We start from the raw sequence: 22,011 nt of genomic DNA on the forward strand, positions 1-22,011 counted from the left end.
TTAGAACCAGAACTTACCAGGTGATTCTGTCTGTTTGGACGCCGGGGTTCTTGTCTTGTTTTGTTCGTGTTTTACTGCATCTATGGCTGTGGGCTCACGTCTCTAGCGCTGGAGCTGGGCCGCGTGCACACTGGACCCTTTAGCTGCATCCTCTTCCCTGTGCAAAGGTCTCTATGACCTGCAGATGCCTTTTGCCTGCTTTCTCTGTGGGAACTCGCCTTTGACCAGTCCCCAGGCACCTCCCTTTCTTGTCCTCTCTGGGGGGTTGGCATCTGGGCTCCCTCCCTGCCCTGCCCCCACCGGCCTGTGCTCCCCCTGGCAGATTGCCTGGCCCACGGCTTCGTGTCTGGAGGAGTGATTCCCCTGAAACTCCAACACAGTTTTCTACTTAATTACTGCTTAAATATTATTGAAATTGTTAAGTTCGCATACAAACTGGTATTGATACAGCCTATTTAAACAGGACACAACGTTTAAAGCACATTTAAGTATAAACCCTAGGTTCATTCATTCCTTCTCCCAGTGTCGCTGTGGATGGCCTCCGCTGGCCAGCCCCTGTCGTAGGTGCTGGGGATACAGGGCCCAGCTCTGCAGACCCTTCCTCAGCGGGGACATCTGGACGGCAAGGCCCGGCCTTGAGCCAGAGGTTCTAAGGACAGTGGGTATTTCAGGGGGACCATGCCCTGGAGCCCTGGAGCCCAAGCTGTGGGCACCCTTGGGGAGGGGTCTGGTCAATGCTGCACTGCAGGGGTCTTGGGGGGACGTGCAGACTGCCTGGGAGGGACCAGGAGCCTCGGGGGCTGGTGGATGAGGGGTCTGAGTAGACCCCACGAAGGAGCAGGCAGCCTTGTCTTCCTGCTGGGCCTGGCCTGCCCTCCTCTGGGGCACAGTGGTCATCGGCAGCACCGTCCATCAGACAGCCAGCACCGCCAGGTACCTGGGTCCTGCAAGGCAGAGGTGGCCCCTCCAGAGAGGCGCCTGGGTTCCCTCACTCGGGTTCTCCTGGGGGCTCCTGCAGCCCTCAGGGAAAGGCCCAGCTTCTCGGGGCGCCCTGCTCCCGCCCCAGCATTCCTCCTCACCCACCGTGCACTTCATCCACTCGCACGGGGACCCCACCCAAGCCGCTTCCCCTGTACTGCTCTCCTGGCTGATTCCTCCAGGCAGCCTTCCTCGATGCCCCCTGCACTTGCCCATTCTTGTCTATCCCTTGAAAGCCGAAGGAGGCCTTCCTCATTGGGTACTTTTATGGGGAGCTGATCGCTTTTCAGAATGGCCAAAAGAGTGATGCGACCTCTGGTCTGGACCCAGGAGCCCGTGGCGGGGTCTGAACTGGGGCCACCTACTCGGCTGAGCAGGGCACGTGGCTGCCTCTGGGAGGATGCTGCATCCACCCGACGTGTATCTGGCAGCCAGGCCAGGGCGGCTCGGGCAGGGCTGTTGCACCTGCCAGAGACAGAGGCCCTGGGTTCCCTCAGGAAGGGGCTCAGGACGGACTGGCTCTGGGTGAGCCTCACCCACCCTCTTCTTGTGCCCCAGGTATTACTTCCTGGTGTATAATGCATCGGTCCTCTACTGGCAAATGGTGAGACCATTTCTCAAGCCTGGGTATCATCACCGCCTGATCCCCAGCCTCTCCCAAATCGTGAGCGTGTTGAATCAGACTGAGGAGGATGACAAAGGCTGGCGGGCCGAGCTGATGCTGTGAGTCCCCAGACGCCCGGCAGACGCTGGCCGTCCCCTCCCCCCTCCTGTGACCACATCTCACACCGCAGCCCTGGCAATGCTCTCTAGCCCGAAGTTAGAATCAGGTTTTGTGTGTCTTGTCTGCACATGTTTCTAAACTCTGCAGATGGCCTCACGGTGTCCTGATCAGACAGGTGTTACCACAGGACACGTGCTTCTACTCAGAACCCAGGAAGTGGGAGCCTGTGTCATAGTCCTGGCTCGTGGTTTTGAAAATAAATAAGTTGTGAATCTAGTAGACATTCTAGCAACATACAGCTTGGCCAGAGTGCTCACGCATCCGGGTGGCCCCACTTAGGGAAGCTTGCCCTGAGCGCATAACCCCAGGGACAGACAGCCCTGCGTGGATGTCAGCAAGTCGTCCCCAGGCGCGCTGAAAGGCGCTCGATGACACTTTCCTGTATTTGGGTGGCATTGTTTGCGGCCAGTGACTTTGTGGATGCTACTGGCGGGGCCCAGAGGGTCGGCCCTGAAGTTGGAATCCAGAGCGTGCAGGCATTCCTCACCTGCTTTACAGCTCTTTGGGGAGGCTTTAACCGAAAATAAGTAAAACTATGCTCTTTCTGTAAAACACCGTTGTTTGAGTCCTTGGTAATCACAGCCAAACAGTCCCCTTTCCCTTTGCAGGCAGTGGCCGAGCTTTCCAGCCCCGGCCTCAGCTCAGTGAGCCCCATACTGGGCGTGGGGTAAGGAGCTGGCCAGTCCCTGCATCTTTCTGAAATTTGTAAAACGTGAAAATATAATAACCGGGTTATTAGGCGTTTGCAGCAGGAAATGACTTCATCCCGGTTCAATATGGACTATTTCTGTACTATCCAGGGAGCTTCTGGAGTGTTATCTACAAGCTGGAAGAAACGAGGAGGCCGCGAAGCTTTGTGCCACTGCAGCCCCCTTCATCAAGGCTAATGCGCCGCTGAAGTATCGACAAATATTTGCTCTTATGGTAAAGTTGGAATATTCCAAACTGTAGAAGGAAGTCATTTTCTTAAGCCATTGTTCAGGAAACTATGTATAAGAAACAGACAAGACCATCCACTGAGAGATACAAAAACATACATACATATGTACCAGCACGAACAGAACAAAACAAAATCTTTTCCTTCGTTGTGACTGAATATTTCCTTTTTAACAGCACTGAATTTTTTAAAAAGTTAGCAGAAAATTAGTAATTTAAGTAATTACGGCAACAGTGTGTAAAGAGCATTCATCACCTATTAATTTCATATATAGGAATCAAATTGTATAAGAAAAACTAAACATAAAGCATAATAAATGAGAAAATAATTGTTAATTACGAAATTTTACTTTTAAAGGAGGAATGTTTGTAAAATAATAGCTAAATAAAATATCTGGTCTTTCCCTAATTATTTGCTTAAACCTCTGTTAATATTCTGTTTTCATCTTATAACAGGTCCGACATGAATTAATGGATGAGCTTCAGTTAAAGGAAGAAAAGAGAAGTTCTATTAGCCTGTCTGTCACTTTCCAGATTAATGAGCTAAAAGCGTAAGTGCTTTGGGAAGGCGGATAGGCGCCGACTAGTCTCTGTGCCGGGGTGGGGGGCACACGTGCAGGGACGGTGAGGCTGGATGGCGGGCTCGGCCTTGGCTCCCTTTACTGAGAAACTCCAGGGAGGATGCCAGAGTGAGTGCAGCTCGTCAGCAGTGAGGAGGGTGGTTTTAGAAGAGAGGGACAGAGCCATGTCAGATGCTTCAGTTGGCCCTGCCAGAGGAAGCTTGAGACCTGACCATGAGCTTGAACAAAAAGAGAATAGTCGTGGGTGAGACCCTCATGGGACTGGGTGACAGTGCATGGGGGAGATTATACCCAGGTAGAGACCTGCTGTGGCGAGAGGGAAATAGATGGTAGAGAACCTGGTGTGTGTGGTGAGGAGATCCCGGTGTGTGTGAGTGAAGAGAACCCGGGGTGTGAGGAGATCCTGGTGTGGGTGCGCGAGGAGATTCCAGCGTGTGAGTGAGAAGATCCTGGTGTGAGTGGGGAGGACAGCTGTCCAGAGGGAGGCAGGTGCTGGTCTGGGTTGGATCTGGGCAGATGGGAAGGGCCAAGCCTCCCTTTCGGTGGGCTCTTGGTGTGGGACTCGTTCTGGGTACAGGGCCTGTGCACGGTGTCCTCGGGATCCGTCCTTAGTGATGGAGGGAGATAGAGCCTGGGCTGGCAGTGAGGGAGGAGGGCGTGAGAGGTCATCAGGAGAATGGAGAAGGAGAAGGTGTTACCTTAGGCCTTCTGTTCAGTGAGGACACAAGTTCATGGACTTCAGATTTTTTTTAGGAGAATTTAAAGAAATCTGACAGGATCTTTTGGTTATTTAATATTTGATTAAATCAATCTATATTCTAGAAAACTGGATAAAAATGATTTATCTGAAGATACCAACAACATTCTGAAGGATACCTATAAATGTTTAAGTTATTACAATCACCAGAACTTTCCTTCAATCAGAGAGGAAAAGTAAGTGTTTATGTTTTTCCAGTTTCACATCTATGTACAGCATTTCATAGCTATAGGAAAATGTGGGGAAAAAACAACACATAACCATCATTACCCAAGCAAGTATCAAGCATTGTGGAGGTTTTAGTGTATTTCTGTCTAGTCTTTTTTTTTTTTTTTTTTTTTTTTTTTTGCGGTACGCGGGCCTCTCACTGTTGTGGCCTCTCCCGTTGCGGAGCACAGGCTCTGGACGCGCAGGCTCAGCGGCCATGGCTCATGGGCCCAGACGCTCCGCGGCATGTGGGATCTTCTCGGACCGGGGCACGAACCCGCGTCCCCTGCATCGGGAGGCGGACTCCAAACCACTGCGCCACCAGGGAAGCCCCTGTCTAGTCTTTTTATGTCCTGAGGTGTGTACTGTTTGGCAGCACTTGGGTTATGAAACTTCACATCATACTTTTTTAAAGTCAAATTCGACTTCTAATCACAAGTGCTTTTCAAGTTATGACACCATCTTACACCTTCTGGATAGACGCCTCACAGTTCAGCCGCAGGGGAGCGTGCCTCTCCCTGAGCAGCTCAGCTGTCAGCTCTCTGCTGCCTGAGTCCTGGGAGCTCAGAGCTCAGTCCTGGATCGGGTTCCTGGGGACTGGTAGTTGAGCCAGAGGCTGAAAGAAGGGTCTGGAATGTACCCCCAGTTCAGCTCTTTCATCAGGTTCTCTGAGTTGCTCTAACTCAGAGCAGGTCCTGCTCGTCCCGTGCCTGGGCACGGCCTCCCTGAGGGGCCCTGGGAGGTTCCAGAGGGGACCACATGACACCAGGACACCTGCCCCGCCTCCTAGGACTGCACTGACTCCACTGCAGGTCCACTCCCTGCTGGCGAAGTGGAACTTTTTTTCATATATTTACGGACATTTTTTTTCTCTCGTTAATTTTCCAATGATTTCTTTTGCCCAGTTTTTAAAAAGTAGGTTGTAAATCATTTTACTAAGGACTTGCAAAAGCTTTTTCTGTTTCAAAATTCGAGCCTTCCAATTCCAGTATAATTATCAATTGTGTCAGTATGTTTGCTTTTTAGGTCTTTTAAAACAATTTTTGATGTACAGATGTGTTTTATTTTTATTTTATTTATTTATTTATTTTTGGCTGCATTGGGTCTTCGTTGCTGCGCATGGGCTTCTCATTGCGGTGGCTCCTCTTGTTGCGGAGCCTGGGCTCTAGGCGTGCGGGCTTCAGTAGCTGTGGTGCACGGGCTTAGTTGCTCCACGGCATGTGGGATCTTCCCGTACCAGGGCTCGAACCCGTGTCCCCTGCATTGGCAGGCAGATTCCTAACCACTGCGCCACCAGGCAAGTCCCCAGCTGTGTTTTATTTAAGATAAGAATAATTTGAGCTGACGTTCATCCCCCACCATCCTGGACCAGGCTCCATTTAGACCCATCAAGGAGTCCCCACGCTTCTGGCCCAGCAGCCCGGTTGGTGGGCGCTGACCTGGCTCCCCCAGGAGCCCCGGCATGTGGCCTGCACGGAGCCAGCTGCGCCCCTGCTCCTGGCCCCCCACACCTGCCACACGCCCCCCTCCCCCACCCCGCCTGTGGGCCTGTGGCTTCGCGGTTGCCAGGTTACTGCGTGGTGGCTTGTGATGTGGCTTCCCGAGTGCTCAGCCCAGCTGCTCCCCAGGCCTGGGAAGGGCGTGGCCCCTGCTGGCCTGGGTCACAGGTTCAGCCGCTTAGAGATGCTGTCTGTGGGGTCAGGTCCTCCCTCAGCCCCGAGGTTCCAGCCATCTGTGAGGGGCCCGCTGACCCCTCCCCACCAGGGCTCCTGTATCTAGAATTCTGGGTAGAAATAAGAGTTCTGTGAGGTTAAGACCAAAAAAGCACTGAAAATCAGTGATGGCTCCCTTTGTGGCTTCTCCCTTCTTCCCTGCACAACAGGCCCAGGTGGCCGGAGCTTGGGGAGGTCAGAGGGGCTGTGGGTCTGGAGGCCCCACCAGGGTGCTTGGAGGTCCGGGCTGCACGGGTCGGGGCCGAGGGCAGGGACCCGCACCCACCCCAGTGAAGGGAGAAGGGAGGGTGCCTATTACAGCGGACAGGCTGCTTGCTTCCGGGGTGGGTGTTGGGAGATGGAGATGTTGGATAATATTCTCCTGGCTGAGAAGCATCTTTGAGACTGAAAAACAAAGCAGGCAGCTCTGTAAAGTGCAGTTAGGAAGTTCATTGTGGGGACTGACACACAGGCAGGACCGGTCTGCGGACGACAATCCAGAGGCATCCGCAGCTGTGCTCTGAGCCACCAAAAGGGGCACAGGGGACTTAAAGGAGGACTTAAAGGGGCCAGAGCTAAATATGGCACCTGACTACCAAGTGGGACCGAGGGTTTACCTCCCCTGGGGGTTCCATGACCACTGTCAGCACAGGGCACTCTTCAGTTTTCATATCAGGTGAAGGCAAGGGTTAGCATTGCCGGGGCTCCTCTGGTTTGGACGCATTCCTTGTGAGTGGGCGGAAGCTGGGTCACGGTCACTAGAAGGAGGCGGGGGTGAGACTGCGGGCCTGAGAGGAGCTGACCCAAGTGCAGTCCGTGTGGTCCAGCCACAGTCAGGTTATGATGCCTGCCTCGGAAAGAGCAGGGAGGAGTTGGCTTATCCCCAAGGGAGGCTGGCATGTCTGGGGACGCTGCTGGTGGCCACTGTTGCTGGTGAGCAGGGGTGCTGCTAAACACTCCACCGTGTGCAGGATGGGTCCCCACCCAGCAGAGAACTGCCTCATCAAGACGCGATGGTGTCGGGCCGAGAAGCCTGGCCCATCTCCCACCAGAACCGTTGCCTTGATTCCTGCAGTTTTATATTAAGTCTTAAAATCAGGCAGTTTAGTCCTCTGACTTTGTTCTTTTTCGGAGTTGCTTAGGAGAGCCTAGGTCCTTTGTGTTTCCGTGCACATCTTAGCATCAACCTGCTGATTCCCACAAAGACCACGATTGGCACTTGGTGACTGTGAATGCTCTGGTCACAGGATAGGAAGAGCCGGCCCCAAGGAAATGTGTGTCTGTCTCTTGTCACCCCTGCCCCCCACCAAGGGCTCAAATGGTGATGCCCAGGGCTCACAGCCCCTCATCAGGCTGTACCTGCACCTGCCCTGAGTCAGTGGAAGTCCCTCCAAATCCCGTGTCAGGGCCAGAGGGGGCCGGGCTTAGGGACCCTCACCATAGGATTTCTCTTCTCTTCCATTTTATTCCTGCCACCCCTAAATGACAGCTGAAGGCTTATTCTACCCACAGGTGGGTGTTTCTTGTTGTCTCCTATTGACCCAATGCTGTTTTGTTTCTGTTTCCAGAATTCTTTTGCTTTTTGAATTAGCTCATCTTTCTCTGATCTTGAAATGTGGGGAGATCACCTCTGACTGCCTCTCAGACTTGAAGAAGATGGACAGCAAAGTAGGTGGTCAGGGACTGGGTGCACCACCCCTACTCACTGTGATCTTGACATGAAAGGCAAAAAAAAAAAAAAAAAAAAAAAAACGGGAAAGGAATTCAAAATCCCCTCACCAGGAGGGCCTAAATTGTTGTATTGGTAAATTTCCTTGCAGTCTTCTTTAAGTGCAGTTCATACAGTTGAGATGATGGGATTTTTGCAGTTTTGCATCAATAGTATCATTAATGATAAATGGACCAATTTGTCAAGAGAATATAACAATTGTACATGTATATGCATCCAACATTGGAACACCTAAATATATTAAGCAAATACTAACAAATCTGAAAGCAGAAATAGACAGCAATGCAACAATAGTAGGAATCTTTAATACCCCACTTTCAACATGGATAGATCATCCAGACAGAAGGTCAATAAGTATGTATTGGGCTTGAACTACACTTTAGACAAAATGAGCCTAATAGACATCCGTAGAACATTCCATTCAATGGAGGAAAATACACATTCTTCTCAAGCACACATGGAACGTTCTCCGGGACAGATCATACATTAGATCAGCGGTACCCAACCTTTTGGGCACCAGGGACCAGTTTCAAGGAAGACAGTTCTTCCACGGATGGTGGGTGGGGGTTGTTCAGGTGGTAATGCGAGTGCTGGGGAGCGGCCTGCCGCTCACCTCCAGCTGTGCGGCCTGGTTCCTAACAGGCTGTGGACTGGTACTGGTCCACGGACCGAGGGTTGGGGACCCCTGTGTTAGATCATGAAACAAGTCTCAACAAATTTAAGATGATTTTCTGACCACAGTGGTGTGAAACCAGAAATCAGCAACAGGAGGAAAGCTAGAAATTCACAAAAGTATGGAAATTAAACAACATACTCCTGAACAAAGAAAAAAATCAAAAGGGAAAAAAAGATTTTGAAACATAGGACAATGGAAATACAACATACCAAAGCTTATAGAATATAGCAAAAGCAGTCCTAAGAGGGAAGCCAAAAACACCTACAATAAGAAGAAAGAAAGATTTCAAATAAATGACCTATATTTATACCTCAAGGAACTAAAAACAAAAAAAACAGAACAAAGCCCAAAGTTAGCAGAAGGAAGGAAATAACAAAGATCAGAGCAAAAAACAAATGAAATAGAGACCAGAAAACAAATAGAAAAGATCATTGAAACTGACAGCTGGTTTTTTGAAAAAATAAACAAAATTGACAAACAGCTAGACTAGGAAAAAAAGAGAAGAATCAGAAATGAAAGAGGAGACATTACAACTGATAACACAGAAATACAAAGGGTCATAGAGACTACTGTGAACAATTATATGCCAGGAAGATGAGTAACCTATAAGAAATGGATAAATTCCCAGAAGCATACAACCTACCAAGACTGAATCATGGAGAAGTAGAAAATCTGAATAGACCAGTGAGTAAGGAGATTGTATCAGTAATCAAAAAATCTCCAAACGGGCTTCCCTGGTGGCGCAGTGGTTGGGAGTCCGCCTGCCGATGCAGGGGACATGGGTTCGTGTCCCGGTCCGGGAAGATCCCACATGCCGCGGCAGCGGCTGGGCCCGTGAGTCATGGCCGCTGAGCCTGCGCGTCCGGAGCCTGTGCTCCACAACGGGAGAGGCCACAGCAGTGAGAGGCCCGTGTATCGCAAAAAAAAAAAAAAAAAAAAAAAAAAATCTCCAAACAAGGACAAGATGACTTCACTGGTGAATTCTACCAAACATTTGAAGAAGAACTAATGCTAATCCTTCAAAAATTCTTCCAAAAAATTGAAGAGAAAGGAACACTCCCCAATTCAGTTTACAGGGTGAGCATTACCCTGATACCAAACCAGACAAAGACACTATAAGAAAAGAATATTACAGGCCAATATCCCAGATGAGCACAGATGTAAAAATCCTCAACAAAATACTAGCAAACTGAATTCAGCAGAACATTGTAAAGATCAAACACCATGGTCAGTGAGATTTATCCTGAGGTTGAAAGGATGGTTTAACGTAGGCAAATCAATAAATGTGATATATCACATTAACAGAATGAAGGGTAAATATACGATCATCTTAATAGATGCAGGAAAAGCCTTTGACAAAATTCAACATCCTGTCATGATAAAAACTCTCAACAAATTAGGTATAGAAGGAATGTACCTCCACATAACAAAGACCACATATGACAAGCCCACAGCTAACATTATATTCAGTGGTGAAAGACTAAAAGCTTTTCTTCTAATATCAAGAATAAAACAAGGGTGCCCACTCTTGCCACTTCTGTGCAACGTAGTACTGGAAGTTGTAGCCACAACAGTCAGACGAGAAAGATATAAAAGTCATCCAAATCAGAAAGGAAAAAGTAAATGTGTCTCTGTTTGCATTTGGCATAACCTGTTTATACAGAGAAAACTCTAAAGACCCCACTGAAAACCATTAGAGCTAATGAGCAAATTCAGTTAAGTTGCAGGATTCAAAATCATCATCCAAAAATTGGTTATGTTTCTGTTCACTAAAAATGAACTATCTGACAGAGAAATTATGAAAACAATTCCATTTACAATAGCATCAAAAACAGTAAAAGACTTAAGAATACATTTAACCAAAGAATTGAAAGACTTGTGCACTGAAAACTAGAAGACATTGATGAAAGAAATTGAAGAAGACACAAAGAGTGGAAAAATATCCCATGTTCTTGGATTGCAAGGACGAAAATTGTTAAAATGTCTATACTACCCAAAATCACCTACAGATTCAATGCAGTCCTTATCGCAATTCCAATGGCATTTCTCAAGAAAGAAAAAAAAGTTGTATGGAACCACGGAAGAGCCAAAGCACTCTTGAGAAAGAAGAACAAAACTGGAGGCATCACACTTCCTTATTTCCAACTATACCACAAAGCTATAGTAATCAAAACATATGGTACTGGTACGAAAATAGACACACAGACCAATGGAACAGAACTGAGAGCCCAGAAATAAGGCCACACACATAATGTCAACTAATCTTTGACAAGGGCAACAAGAAAACGCTGTGCGGAAAGGACAGCCTCTTAAATGGTGCTGGGAAAACTGAATGGCCACATGCAGATGAATGAAATTGGACCCGTACCTTACACTACTCACAAAAATTAAATGGATTACAGACTTTAAGACCTGAAATCGTAAAACTCCTATAGAATACATAGGGCAAAAACTTATTGACATTGGTCTGGGCAATGATTTTTTGAATATGACAACAAAAGCAAAAGTAAACAAGTAGGACTACATCAAACTAAAAAGTGTCTGCACAGCAAAGGAAACAACACAATGAAAGGCAACCTATGGTATAGGAGAAAAATATTTGATAAGGGTTTAATATCTAAAATATATAGGGAACTCATACATCAGTAGGAAATCATCATCATCCATTGGGAAACATGGGCTAAGGGCCTGAATAGACATTTTTCCAAAGAAGGTACTCAAATCGTACATGAAAAGGTGCTCAACATCATCAGGGAGATAAAATCAAAACCTCAGTGAGTATCACCCCACACCTGTTTGAATGGCTATTATCAAAAAGATGAGATAACAAGTGTTGGTGAGGATGTGGAGAAAAGGGAACCCTTGTGTTCTGCTGTTGGGAATGTAAACTGATACAGCTATTATGGAAAACAGTAGGGAAGTTTTTTAAAAAATTAAAAATAGAACTACTATATGATCTAGCAATCCCACTTCTGTTTGTATGTCCAAAGGAAATGAAATCAGGATCTCAAAGAGATACCTACACCGCCATGTTCACTGCAGCATTATTCACAAAAGCAAGATGTGGAAACAACCTAGGTGTCTGTTGATGGATGAATGGATGAAGAAAATTGTGTGTGTGTGTGTGTGTGTGTGTGTGTGTGTGTGTGTGTGTAATGCAGTGTTGTTCAGCGATGAGAAAGGACATCCTGCCATTTGTGACAGTGTGGATTAATATGGAGAGTACTATGCTCAGTGAAAGAAACCAGACAGAGAAACAGAATAGCCTGGTGGTTGCCAGGGCCTGGGGGTGCAGGAAGTGGGGAGGTGCTGATCAAAGGAGACAAACTTTTAGCTTTAAGATGAATACATTTTGAGGATCTAATGTACAGTTTGGTGACTATAGTTCAGAATTTTGTAGAGTATACTTGAAATTTGGTAAGAAAGATCTTAAGCATTCTCACCAAAAAGGAAACAAAACAATAGCAATGTGAGGTGATGGATGTATTAATTCATTTGATTATGGGAATCATTCCACAATGTATATGCTTTTACACTTTACACATTTGCTCTTTAAATATATACAATTTTATTTGTCAATTATACCTAAATTAAAATTTTTACATAAAAATAAAGCAGAGTAGACATTTCAGAAAAAAACACTAGCGGACTTTCGAAGGTATAGTAATGCAAACTATCTAAAATGAAACAGAAAGGAGAAACACTAAGGAGGATATAGGGAACATCAGTGAGCTTGGGACGACTTGAAGCAGACTCTAATGTATATGTAATCAGAGTCCCTGAAGAACAGAGAAAGGAGGGGACAGAAAAAAAAATATTTTAAGAAATGATGGCTCAAAATTCTAAATTTAATCGTCTGTAAAGAGCAGGAAATTATGTACTGAGGAACAGAGAGAAGAATGACAGCAGACTTTTTGTAGGAAATAATACAAGCCAAAAGACATAAGATCAACATCCTTAAAATATTAAAATAAAATTTGAAAAAACTATCAACCGGGCTTCCCTGGTGGCACAGTGGTTGAGAGTCCGCCTGCCGATGCAGGGGACACAGGTTCATGCCCCGGTCCGGGAAGATCCCACATGCCACAGAGTGGCTGGGCCCGTGAGCCATGGCCGCTGAGCCTGCGAGTCTGGAAGAGCTTCCCCTGGTGGCGCAGTGGTTGGGAGTCCGCCTGCCGATGCAGGGGACGTGGGTTCGTGCCCCGGTCCGGGAAGATCCCACATGCCGCGGAGTGGCTAGGCTCATGAGCCATGGCCGCTGAGCCTGCGCGTCCGGAGCCTGTGCTCCGCAATGGGAGAGGCCACAACAGTGAGAGGCCCGCGTACCGAAAAAGAAAAAAAAAAAAAAACCAAAAAAACTATCAACCTAAAAAATCTACACTCAGAGAAAATATCTTTGAAAATCAGAGGCAAAATAAGTATTTATTAAAATATACAAAATCTGAAAGAGTCTGACTTACACTACAAGAAATTTTAAAGGACTTTTTCAGGCAGAAGGGAAATGATGCCAGGCAGAAATCTGGATCCACACAAATAGTGAAGAGGACCAGCAAGGGGAGCCACACGAGTCACACAGAGACGGGAAAATATGTAAATCTCTTGAAAAGATAATCGGCTGTTTAAAGCGACGATAATAACATGGATCAAAAGACTCAATACTGTTAAGATGTCAGTTTTCTCCAGATTGAACTGTACGTTCAATGCGATTCAATCAAAGTCCCAGCAGGAGTGTTTCAAAAATTGACAAACTGAGTATAAAATTTATGTGGAAATGCAAAAGATCTAGAATAGCTAAAAGCAGCTTTGAAAAAGCAGAACGATGCCAGAAGACAAGCATGACCTGATATAAAGGCACCATGGTTAAGACAGGGTGGCCTTGACATGGAGACTCACAGAGACTGAGGGACGGGACAGGGTCCAGAAAGAGACCCACAAACTCGGGGCCTCCAGCTTGCATGAGGTGCAGAGGCTTCCGGTGGGTGACAGAGCATCTCATCCACAAATGGTACCGGACAAGGAAACAACCACATGCGAGAAAGCGAGCATCGGCCTGCACTTCATACCGTGGACAGAAATTAACTCAAAATGCATCATAAGCCAAAATGTGAGTTAAAATGATAAAACTTCTGGGGAAAACGTTAAGAGAAAACAATAAGAGGAAACTTTGTGAGCTGTTATCTCACAAGCACACACCTAGTAGACGGCTAAACTGGAGACTGACCATCCCAGATGGCCAGGAGTGGGATGGGAAACGGCAACCCCTTGGGAAAACAGTTGAGCAGTTTGTAAAAGTAAAGTGTGTGTCAGTCACCCACCCAGCAAATCCCAGGCCCCCGCCACCCCGCCGCCTCCAGCAGGACGCCCCGTCCAAACCCGGCAGGGATTCAATGAAAGAAATCGGCCAAGTTTCATAACAGAGCGTTTGTCTGAAGTTGGTATAGTTATTTAAAAGTTCTGTGTCCAGTGAAATTAACTATCAAAGGTGAAAAACAATTTTTTTCTAGCTTTCTCATTCAAATTTTTGCATCTTTTGGAAATATTTTAAGTTTTTCTTATATATATTTGTATCATCTAATTTTTATTTGTTGAATTTCTACCTAGTACATGAATTATATTTTTAAATGGTCTTTGAAGTTAATGAATGTGCATGATCGCTTTCGTTAAAACTCTCCATCTTACACAGCAACTCCTGTGCCCCGCAGGATCCCGGGAAGCTAATTGAAATCGAATGCCTGGAGTATGAATTGGAAGCTGTAAGACTTGCAGATAAAATTAAAATCTACACCCGAGAGGCTGTGGAGGTAAGTCCTCGACTGGGAGCCGCAGCAGATGCTGAACTGTTGTGCAGGTTCCCTGGACCCTGTGATTTGACTGATGCCAGGTCTGGGGGGTAACCTTACAGGCACGGGCCAGCCCCCTGTGCCCTGGTTTCCCACCCGTGACTGTGGCCTCTCTGGCAGGAGCTCCAGGGGCCTGGGTGGCCCTCAGCTGCCGAGGCTGGCTGCCGTCCTCCTCTGCGGCACAGAGCTGGATCCCCCACGGCTCCCAGGGCCACCTTGGCCTGGCGGACGTCTGGGTTCATGCAGCCCATTCTCTGGGCCAGGGGCTGGGGTGGGACCGTCCTCTGGCCAAGCCCTCCTGCGGCCTGTGTGGAGTGGCCCACCCCAGCACACTGATAACACTTGCCATTGGTGAATGCTGAGTCCCCATGAGAGCACTTTGCCATCCTGACTCAGGTCCAGGAAGGCACACGTTGCCCCGGCTCTAGTGCGGGGCTGTCGGCCTCGCTGGGCTTGGGAAACAGAGGGGCTCCAGTGAAGTGGTGAGGTCATCACGGGATGGGGGAGGGGGGACCTCGAGGAGGGTGGAGGGCAGGTCCGGAGGGCAGGTCCAGAGGACCCGCACGAGCGTTCCTCCCTCGCTGCCCCCTTTGGAAACCCCTGACTTGTCTAGAATATTCCACTGGTATTTACTGAGGAGGCAGCTGCCTCTCTGAGGAGTTGGCGCACGGCAGCCTGGTGAACACGGTGGCAAAGTGACAGACCGTGTGAGCTCAGCGTCCTATGTAATGCAGTTAGAGCTGGTCCAGCAGCCACCACCCGAAAAGGAATCCAGCAGTCGTTTATGTTCTTTAATAAGAATCCTGCAGTTGAAAAAAGGGAACCAAAATACACTGAAACAGAGTGATGGCGGCTGGCATTTCTTTGGGGCCCAGGTGTCCGCTCCCTGGCTCAGCTCCTGGGACCCTCTCTGGAGCCCTGGAGCCGGGCTGTGCTGCCCCTCTGGAGCAGGAGAGGCAGCGTCGGCGCTGTGAGCTCTGCCAGAGGACGATCAGCTGGGCCGGGGCTCTGCGAGTTTGGGGCCACCTGGGGGATGTGCGTGTTCCCTTTGGACTTGCCCAGGCGGCTGCCCCTGCCGGCGTTGATCTTCTCGAGGGAGGTCGTGGGCTACCTGTTGGCCACGTGCTGCTGCCGGCAGGTGATGGCGCAGGGACTGCAGCGCTGTGTCCCTCTGCCTTTGTCGGCCTCGGACCTCGGGCCAGGGGCCCTTCAGGGGCACCTGTTCAATGAGGCTTTGATGGACACAACTTGGCAGGCAGGAGTCACAGGGTCTGAACCCCAAGCCTGTGCTGGTCCCTGTGGCCTGGGAGCAGCATGAGGGGAGGCCCCCAGGTGCCAGAAGCCAGGGCCCATGGACATGGCTGAGCTTCGGCACCCAGGCAGCCCTGGTGGGCGCTGAGGGAGGCATGGAGCTGGTGAGGCCCCTTGCACAGGCTGAGGCCGGCCAGCGCCTGTCTGCTGGGCAGGGCATGTGGGGCACGGACTGGAGGAGCTGTTCACTGGGCAGTGGACGTAACTGGGCGTGGGCCCCATAAATATACAGGGCCAGGAGATCAGCAGCCTCGCTCAGATGGGCTCACAGAGGAGAGACGCACCCAGAGGGCGCAGAGCCCGTTCTAAGGCAGGGTATCGACCGAGCCAGGCCCTTCTAGAAAAAATCACGCAGGCCATTTCCACGGACAGACTCAGACTGTGGGCCCGGGCCCCACCTGCAGCCTCCTGGGCTCAGGGTCGGCCGGGGCTGCCCTGGCTCGCCCTGTGATGCGCGTTTGCCCCCAGCCTCACACGTGGGCCACTGTCCTTTGTGCAGACCCAGCTGAATATAGTACAGAGACTGGACACGGTGCTCCAGCGAGCTGTGCGCCTGGGCGACCCGCGGGTCATCCACGTGGTGTGCGCCACGCAGTGGAACACGTGCCTCCCGCTGCTGCAGCACGACCTGCGGCACCGTCTGCGGAAGCCACTGGCCAGCATCGCAGAGGCCCTGGAGACGGTGGACAGGTGGCGGTCCTGGGCTATCCCCTGGGGGGAGACAAGCGGGCGGGAGACCCTTGGGGTGAGGACGAAGTCCAACTCATTTTCCCAAAAAAGTGGCAGGAAGGGCAGCAGGACTCCACGGCTCCCCGCAGAAGGGCCAGCTTGAGAGGCCGGCAGGCTGTGGGGGAGGTGTGTCTGGAGTGCAGGGGGCAGGGCCTTGCAGGGGGGAGGCTGGGGGGCACCCGGGCGGCGCCCATCTGAGGTCGAGAGGGGCCGAGGAGATAGGGCTTTGTCAGGAGGGTCCTGGGCTGCATGGCAGGGGGACGGCAGGGCACAGGGCCTGGGGGCACAGGCGCAGGAGGGAAGGTGGGGTGGGCGGTGAGTCAGTGAGGCCCCCCGGCTGGGGGTCGCAGCCCATGGGGGTGCTGCAGATGGTCCCTGGCAGACAAGGGGTCTGGGAGACGGGGACTTGGTGTGTGGGCAGAGAGGAGGTGTGGAGGGTCACCCAGGAGAGGCTGCAGCCGCAGGGAGGGGCGGTGGGGAGAGCTGCCCTGCCCCGTCTGCTCCTGTGATTAATTAGGGTTGGGTTTCGTCGCCTACTTGAGCCCTTGGAGCAGGGGTCTTAGCAGGGGAGCCAGGGGCCTGGTTGTCAGCCTGAGGGTGGGCAAGGGGGGTCCCCAGGGTCTCCGGCACGGTTCACTTCCTGCCAGCACCTGGGGGTCTTGGCTGTGAAGAGCTGCATCTCTCTTCAAATCTGGGATTTTTACCCATTTTAAAAAGAGTTTCTCCTTCTGGAATCCCATGGGGATGTATGACAGGCTCCTAGCCCAGCTACCGACCCTACCCCCCCTCCCCCCGCCCCCAGAGAACCTTCCACACTCATGGCCCCACCCCCCATGTGTGACACGCTGAATTCTGACAGATTTCCTCCAGGCCATTAGTACTCTTTTATTTTACAAATTCTCTAATTTTCCTTCCTTTCTTTAGCCTATGTTTTTAAATTTTAATGACTATTTCTTCCAAAATATCATTTTAGTTTATTTTCATATTTGCCTGATTTTTAAAAATAATGTCTTCTAGTTGTTCTCTTTTTCTCTGACAGTTCTTTTTCTGATTAACTTTATTGAGATATAATTGCACACAATAGAATACAAACATTGTTATTGTCCCTTCCTTGTGTTGTTTTTTAATCATGGGTGGGTGTTGAGTGCTGTCGAATGTTTCTTCTGCATCTTTTGTTCTTTAATGTGGTGAATTATGCTGATTGAATTTTGAGTGGTGAACCAACCTTGCATTCTCTGCATGGTCCTGACATATGTCAGCGTGTTGTTAAGGATTTTTACGTGTAGGTGCATGAGGACGTTGGCCTGTGATTTTCTTCTTTTGTAATGTCTTTGTCAGGTTTTGACATCAAGGTCATGCTGAATTTATTAAATGAATTGGGAAGGTGGGAAGGATTCTTCCTCCTCTGCTGTCTGAAGGAGTTTGTGCAATATTGGTGTTTTCTTCCTTAAATGTTTGATAGAATCCAGTGAAACCATCTGGGCCCGTCTGAAGCATTTCTTTTTCCATCCTTTCAATTCTCATCCTCTGTGGATCTTTCAACTTAAAGTGTAGAACACAGCTTTTAATAGCATGTAGTTTGGTCTGACTTCTTTCTGTCTAGTATGATAATCTCTGCCTTTTAACTGGTGTGTTTAGTCTCTTTGCATTTAGTGTAGCTTTGAACTTGTCTACAATCTCATCATTTGTTTCCATTTGTCCCTTCTGTTCTGCTGCTGCTCTTTCCCCGCCTTTTAGGTTAATTGAATTTTTTACCATTGCATCTGCTTCCTCTATCAGCTTTTTTGTCCACTGTACCCTTGGGGTGGGGGGGATTGCTGTAGGGCTAACAGTGCACATCCTCCTTAGCCAAGTCTGTGTGAGGTGGTGCTTCCCACCTGGCAAAGGGAAAACCTCATGCATTACCCTTCATCTACCCCACTTTGTGTGGTTGTTGGCATGTCTTTTACTTCTCAATGTGTTATGAGCCTCATCTTACAGTGTCATTGTTTTGCTTTTAGCAGCCAGTGGTTTTTTAAAGAAAATTACAGAGAAAATCAATAGGCTCTTATATTTGCCCACTTCTTTGTCAATCCCACAGGCTCGCTCTTCTTTCTTACCCTCAGATCCAAGTTTCTTTCTGCTGTTATTTCAACCTGAGGAACTTCCTTTATTTTTTTCTTGTAATGCATGACTGCTGGTGACGAATTCTTTTGGCTTTTGTTGATCTGAAAATGACTTCACCTCACCTTCATCTTTGAAGATTATTTTCACCAGTTGCTGGATTCTGGGTTTACAGATTTTTTCTTCTTTAAACCCTTTGAAGAGGTTGTTTTATTTTCTTCTGGCCTTCGTAGTTTCTGATAAAAACCCAGCATCTGGCCCTTCTTACGTTCTGACTGTGGGTTACCTTTTCCTGTTTCCTTGCGTGTCCAGTAGTTTTTTATCGTGTACCGAATATTGTGGTTGGTGCACTGTGGAGTCTGTGGATTCTGTGATCTTTTTTAAGAGAGTGTTGCTTTTTGTTCTCTTGGGTACTTCAGTTACTGGTTGAGAGCTGGCTTCTTGTTTTGTTGGCCATATCTCTGGAAGGTTACAGTGTCTTCCAGCCTGTCTCAGTGGGGCTCAACCTCTAGCCCGGTTGCACCCGCGATCTCCGTGGGCTCGGCTGACGTCCGGGGTGTGAGTGAGGGATACCCAGCTCTCTCCTCTCTGGTGGGCAGGCCTGCAACAGCTGCTCTGGTACCCGGCTCCTCTTCTCCAGCCTGGAGCAGCCTTCCCAGCCCAGAGCAGAGACCCTCTCTGTGGACGGCAGGTGCCCTGGTTCCGGGCCCAGTGCTCTGCCCGCGATGCCACGGGACACTGTCTCCAGGCAGGGCACGGGCTCCTTCCTGAGTTCCCGCCTCCAGGGACCCCAGGCTTGTGCTGCCCAGACCCAGTGCTGTGTTTGGTCCAGCTTCACAGTGGCTACTCGTGGCAGAGACTTGATCACAGTTGGAAGCAGAAGGAACTCTGAAAATTACTCATTTCTAAGTCCTTTTCATCTGGTCCCATTCATCCTGTTTTGGCAGGGACGGAGTCTCTCATTCGAATCTGCTGTGCTTACTCACCATCATCTCTGTGGCTTCCTTGAGCCAATGGTTTACCAGGTTGTTCTTGATGCTGGCTGTTCCTCTGTGTAGACCTCTCTGCTTGGCAGGTTGTTCCTGACCAGGGCTGTTCCTCTGTGTAGACCTCTCCGCTTGGCAGGTTGTTTCTGATGCTGGCTGTTCCGCTGTGTAGACCTCTCCGCCTGCCAGGTTGTTCCTGACCAGGGCTGTTCCGCTGTGTAGACCTCTCTCTGTGGTGTCAGCTTGCCTCAGATGGCTCCTCGCATGGTCCAGCCCTGGATGAGTCTCGCATTATGGATTCAGGGTCAGGCTGCCCAGAGCACAGTTCGGTGCTGGTCCAGCTCCCATTTTGTGGGCCTCCTCTTCCCCTGCCTCAAGATAGAAGAAAGTGGCCCATTACTGGCTGCTGTCCAGGCTTCCAGGCAGAGCCTGTGGAACCTGCTTCCCTGATGGGAGCGCAGACCTCACCCCTGGCATCAACCAGGTGCCCTCTCCTGCCCGCCACTCCCGGCCCCCGAGCAGCGGAGCGCCAGCCTCCAGGCGCCTTGGGCACTGCGTCCTCTTCCCTGAGGTCACAGGCCTAGCGTGTGACGCTTATGCCTTGCCGTGGCTGAGGGTCAGCTCATGGGTCTTCTAGAACTTTAATTCGACCAAATTTGTTGGCTTTTCTGATGCTCGCGTCCAGGGTGGAGGCTGTGGCATGGGGCTCTGCATGCTGTGGACGAAAGGCTTTGAGGAGACTGTGTTACCATCTTAGACACGGCCGTCTCCAGCCCCGCCCAGCCCAGGAGGCTCCAGCAGAGGCAGCAGCAGGAGCAAACGCCAGGCAGGGCCACGGGTCCACGGGAGGCGTTCTGAGCAGGGGTGTGTGTGCTTCGGCCAATGAGACGGAGAGAGCTCAGAGCAGAGCCGAGAGGGCCCATCCACTGAGGCAAAGCCTGGGCTTCGGTTGTACTAAATTCACCTGCTTGGCCACGCCAAGAGCCTCCCGGGGTGCTGGACAAGATGCAGCGTCGGGCACCCCATGTTTGCTGAGCCCGCCACCTGGCTTTCGTGCCGCAGCCGTTCTCTGTAGCGTGGAGCCCGGCTGGGCCCAGCTACCACTCCTCGGCCCTGGTGCGCCAGTGGGCTCTGAGGTCTCCTGTGGTCTGCAGGGACCGCCTCTTGGTCCTCCGTGGGTCCTTGGAATAACGAAGGGTGGAAGGCGGGGCTGGAAAACCGGGCACCAGGGGGATCCCGCGACAGCCCCACCGGGCTCTTGCAATGCTGTCTGTCCCCCCAGCCTCATGGTCCTGTTCCGTTGCCAAGTGCACATGGAGATGGCGTACATCGAGGAGGGTGCGGACCGGCTGGAGCCTGCCATGGAGCACCTGAGGAAGGCTGTGCTCCTGGACACCCTGGGCCTCTACCAGGACACGCTCAGGATGGCCCTCAACCGCCTGCACCTCTGCGCCACGCCGTGCCAGGTCCCCGAGCGCACCGAAGACAAGGCCACCTTGGCCATTGAGCAGGTGTGCCCCGCCCCCCCGGACCTGGGCCCTGGGGCCTCTGCGCCTGGGGAGGGCAGGCGTCCTGGGCGGGGCCCCGTCAGGCCAGGAGCGCTCAGCAGAGACGGGCAGCGGTGCTGCTCTGGACGACGCGGGCACTCATCACACCGTCTACCCTTCGCAGGCAAAGAAAACGATGCCCGAGGACAGTGTGCGCAAGAAGCGGGCGCTGCTGGTGACCGCGGGCCTGGCCCTGGCCCCTGACACCTTCCAGATCGTGCTCGACAGTGAGAACGAGGCCAAAGGTGTGCAGGCTCTCTCAGCAGCACACACACGCCTGAACCCACCCGCCCTCGACCTCCGCCCACACGGGCCTCAGGTGCTGGTGTGCAGCCTCCTGTCCCCACTCTGTGCGACAAAGCACCTCCCGTGGCGCGGGGGAGGCTCACACAGCCTGGAGGCCCGAAGCCTGAGACCGAGGGGCTGAAGGAAGGGGCCGCCTGGGCCTGTCTCCGGGGCCCACATGGCTGGCTTGCCTCTGCACCTGTTTCTCTCTGTGTCCAATTTCCCCTTTTAAGGACACCCGTCATAATGGATTAGGGCCCACCCTAATGACCTCACTTTAACTTAATTTTTCCTGGTAAGAGCCATCTCCAAACAAGGCCACATTCTGGAGTTCTGGGGGTCAAGGCTTCCTCATATACTTTAGGGGGCACTGCCCCCATACCACCGTCCCCCCCCGAGGATGGGGGTCCTGGGCTTCTCTGCATTACCCCCAAGTATATCGAACCCTTGCAGATGGCAGATTAGCGCCCGGCTCTGGAGCACGCCGGCGCCCTTCCTCTCGGAGTCCCACCTGAGGTCGCCCAGGGCTCCCTTAATGTTGGCACCCCTGGCAGCCTTCAGCCGGGCAGCCCCCGCCGTCCGCAGACAGGAGCTGTGGAGGGAGCCCGCGGTGGCCAGTGTGGTGGATCTGGGATGTGGACTGGGGGATGGCTCTAGGATGTGACCCTTGGCCTCGGTGGGCCACGGACCTTGTGCTGTCTCCGTGGCCGCTTCATGTCACCAGGTCCTGTTGTCACCCCGTCCGGGGCGTGGCAGTGCCAACCTGTGCTTCCTTCTTGTCCTGCTGGGTGTGAGGGGCACGGGCCCAGTGGGCAGCCGCCCCGGACGCGCTCGGGCTCTCTTGGTGCGT

General features: G+C 50.9%; 1 protein-coding gene across 1 annotated transcript in view; it reads left to right on the forward strand.

The window, feature by feature from the left end:
- Positions 1-22,011, forward strand: part of CFAP46 (cilia and flagella associated protein 46) — a 92,503-nt gene that overhangs the window by 1,674 nt on the left and 68,818 nt on the right. Inside the window, 9 exon segments of the mRNA XM_065894741.1 lie at positions 1,537-1,701; positions 2,563-2,686; positions 3,155-3,249; positions 4,102-4,212; positions 7,524-7,623; positions 14,063-14,161; positions 16,011-16,201; positions 20,612-20,840; positions 21,001-21,121. Coding sequence (XP_065750813.1) covers positions 1,537-1,701; positions 2,563-2,686; positions 3,155-3,249; positions 4,102-4,212; positions 7,524-7,623; positions 14,063-14,161; positions 16,011-16,201; positions 20,612-20,840; positions 21,001-21,121 — 1,235 coding nt within the window.

Source organism: Phocoena phocoena, chromosome 16 (assembly GCF_963924675.1).
Source record: "Phocoena phocoena chromosome 16, mPhoPho1.1, whole genome shotgun sequence".
Lineage (NCBI taxonomy): Eukaryota > Metazoa > Chordata > Mammalia > Artiodactyla > Phocoenidae > Phocoena > Phocoena phocoena.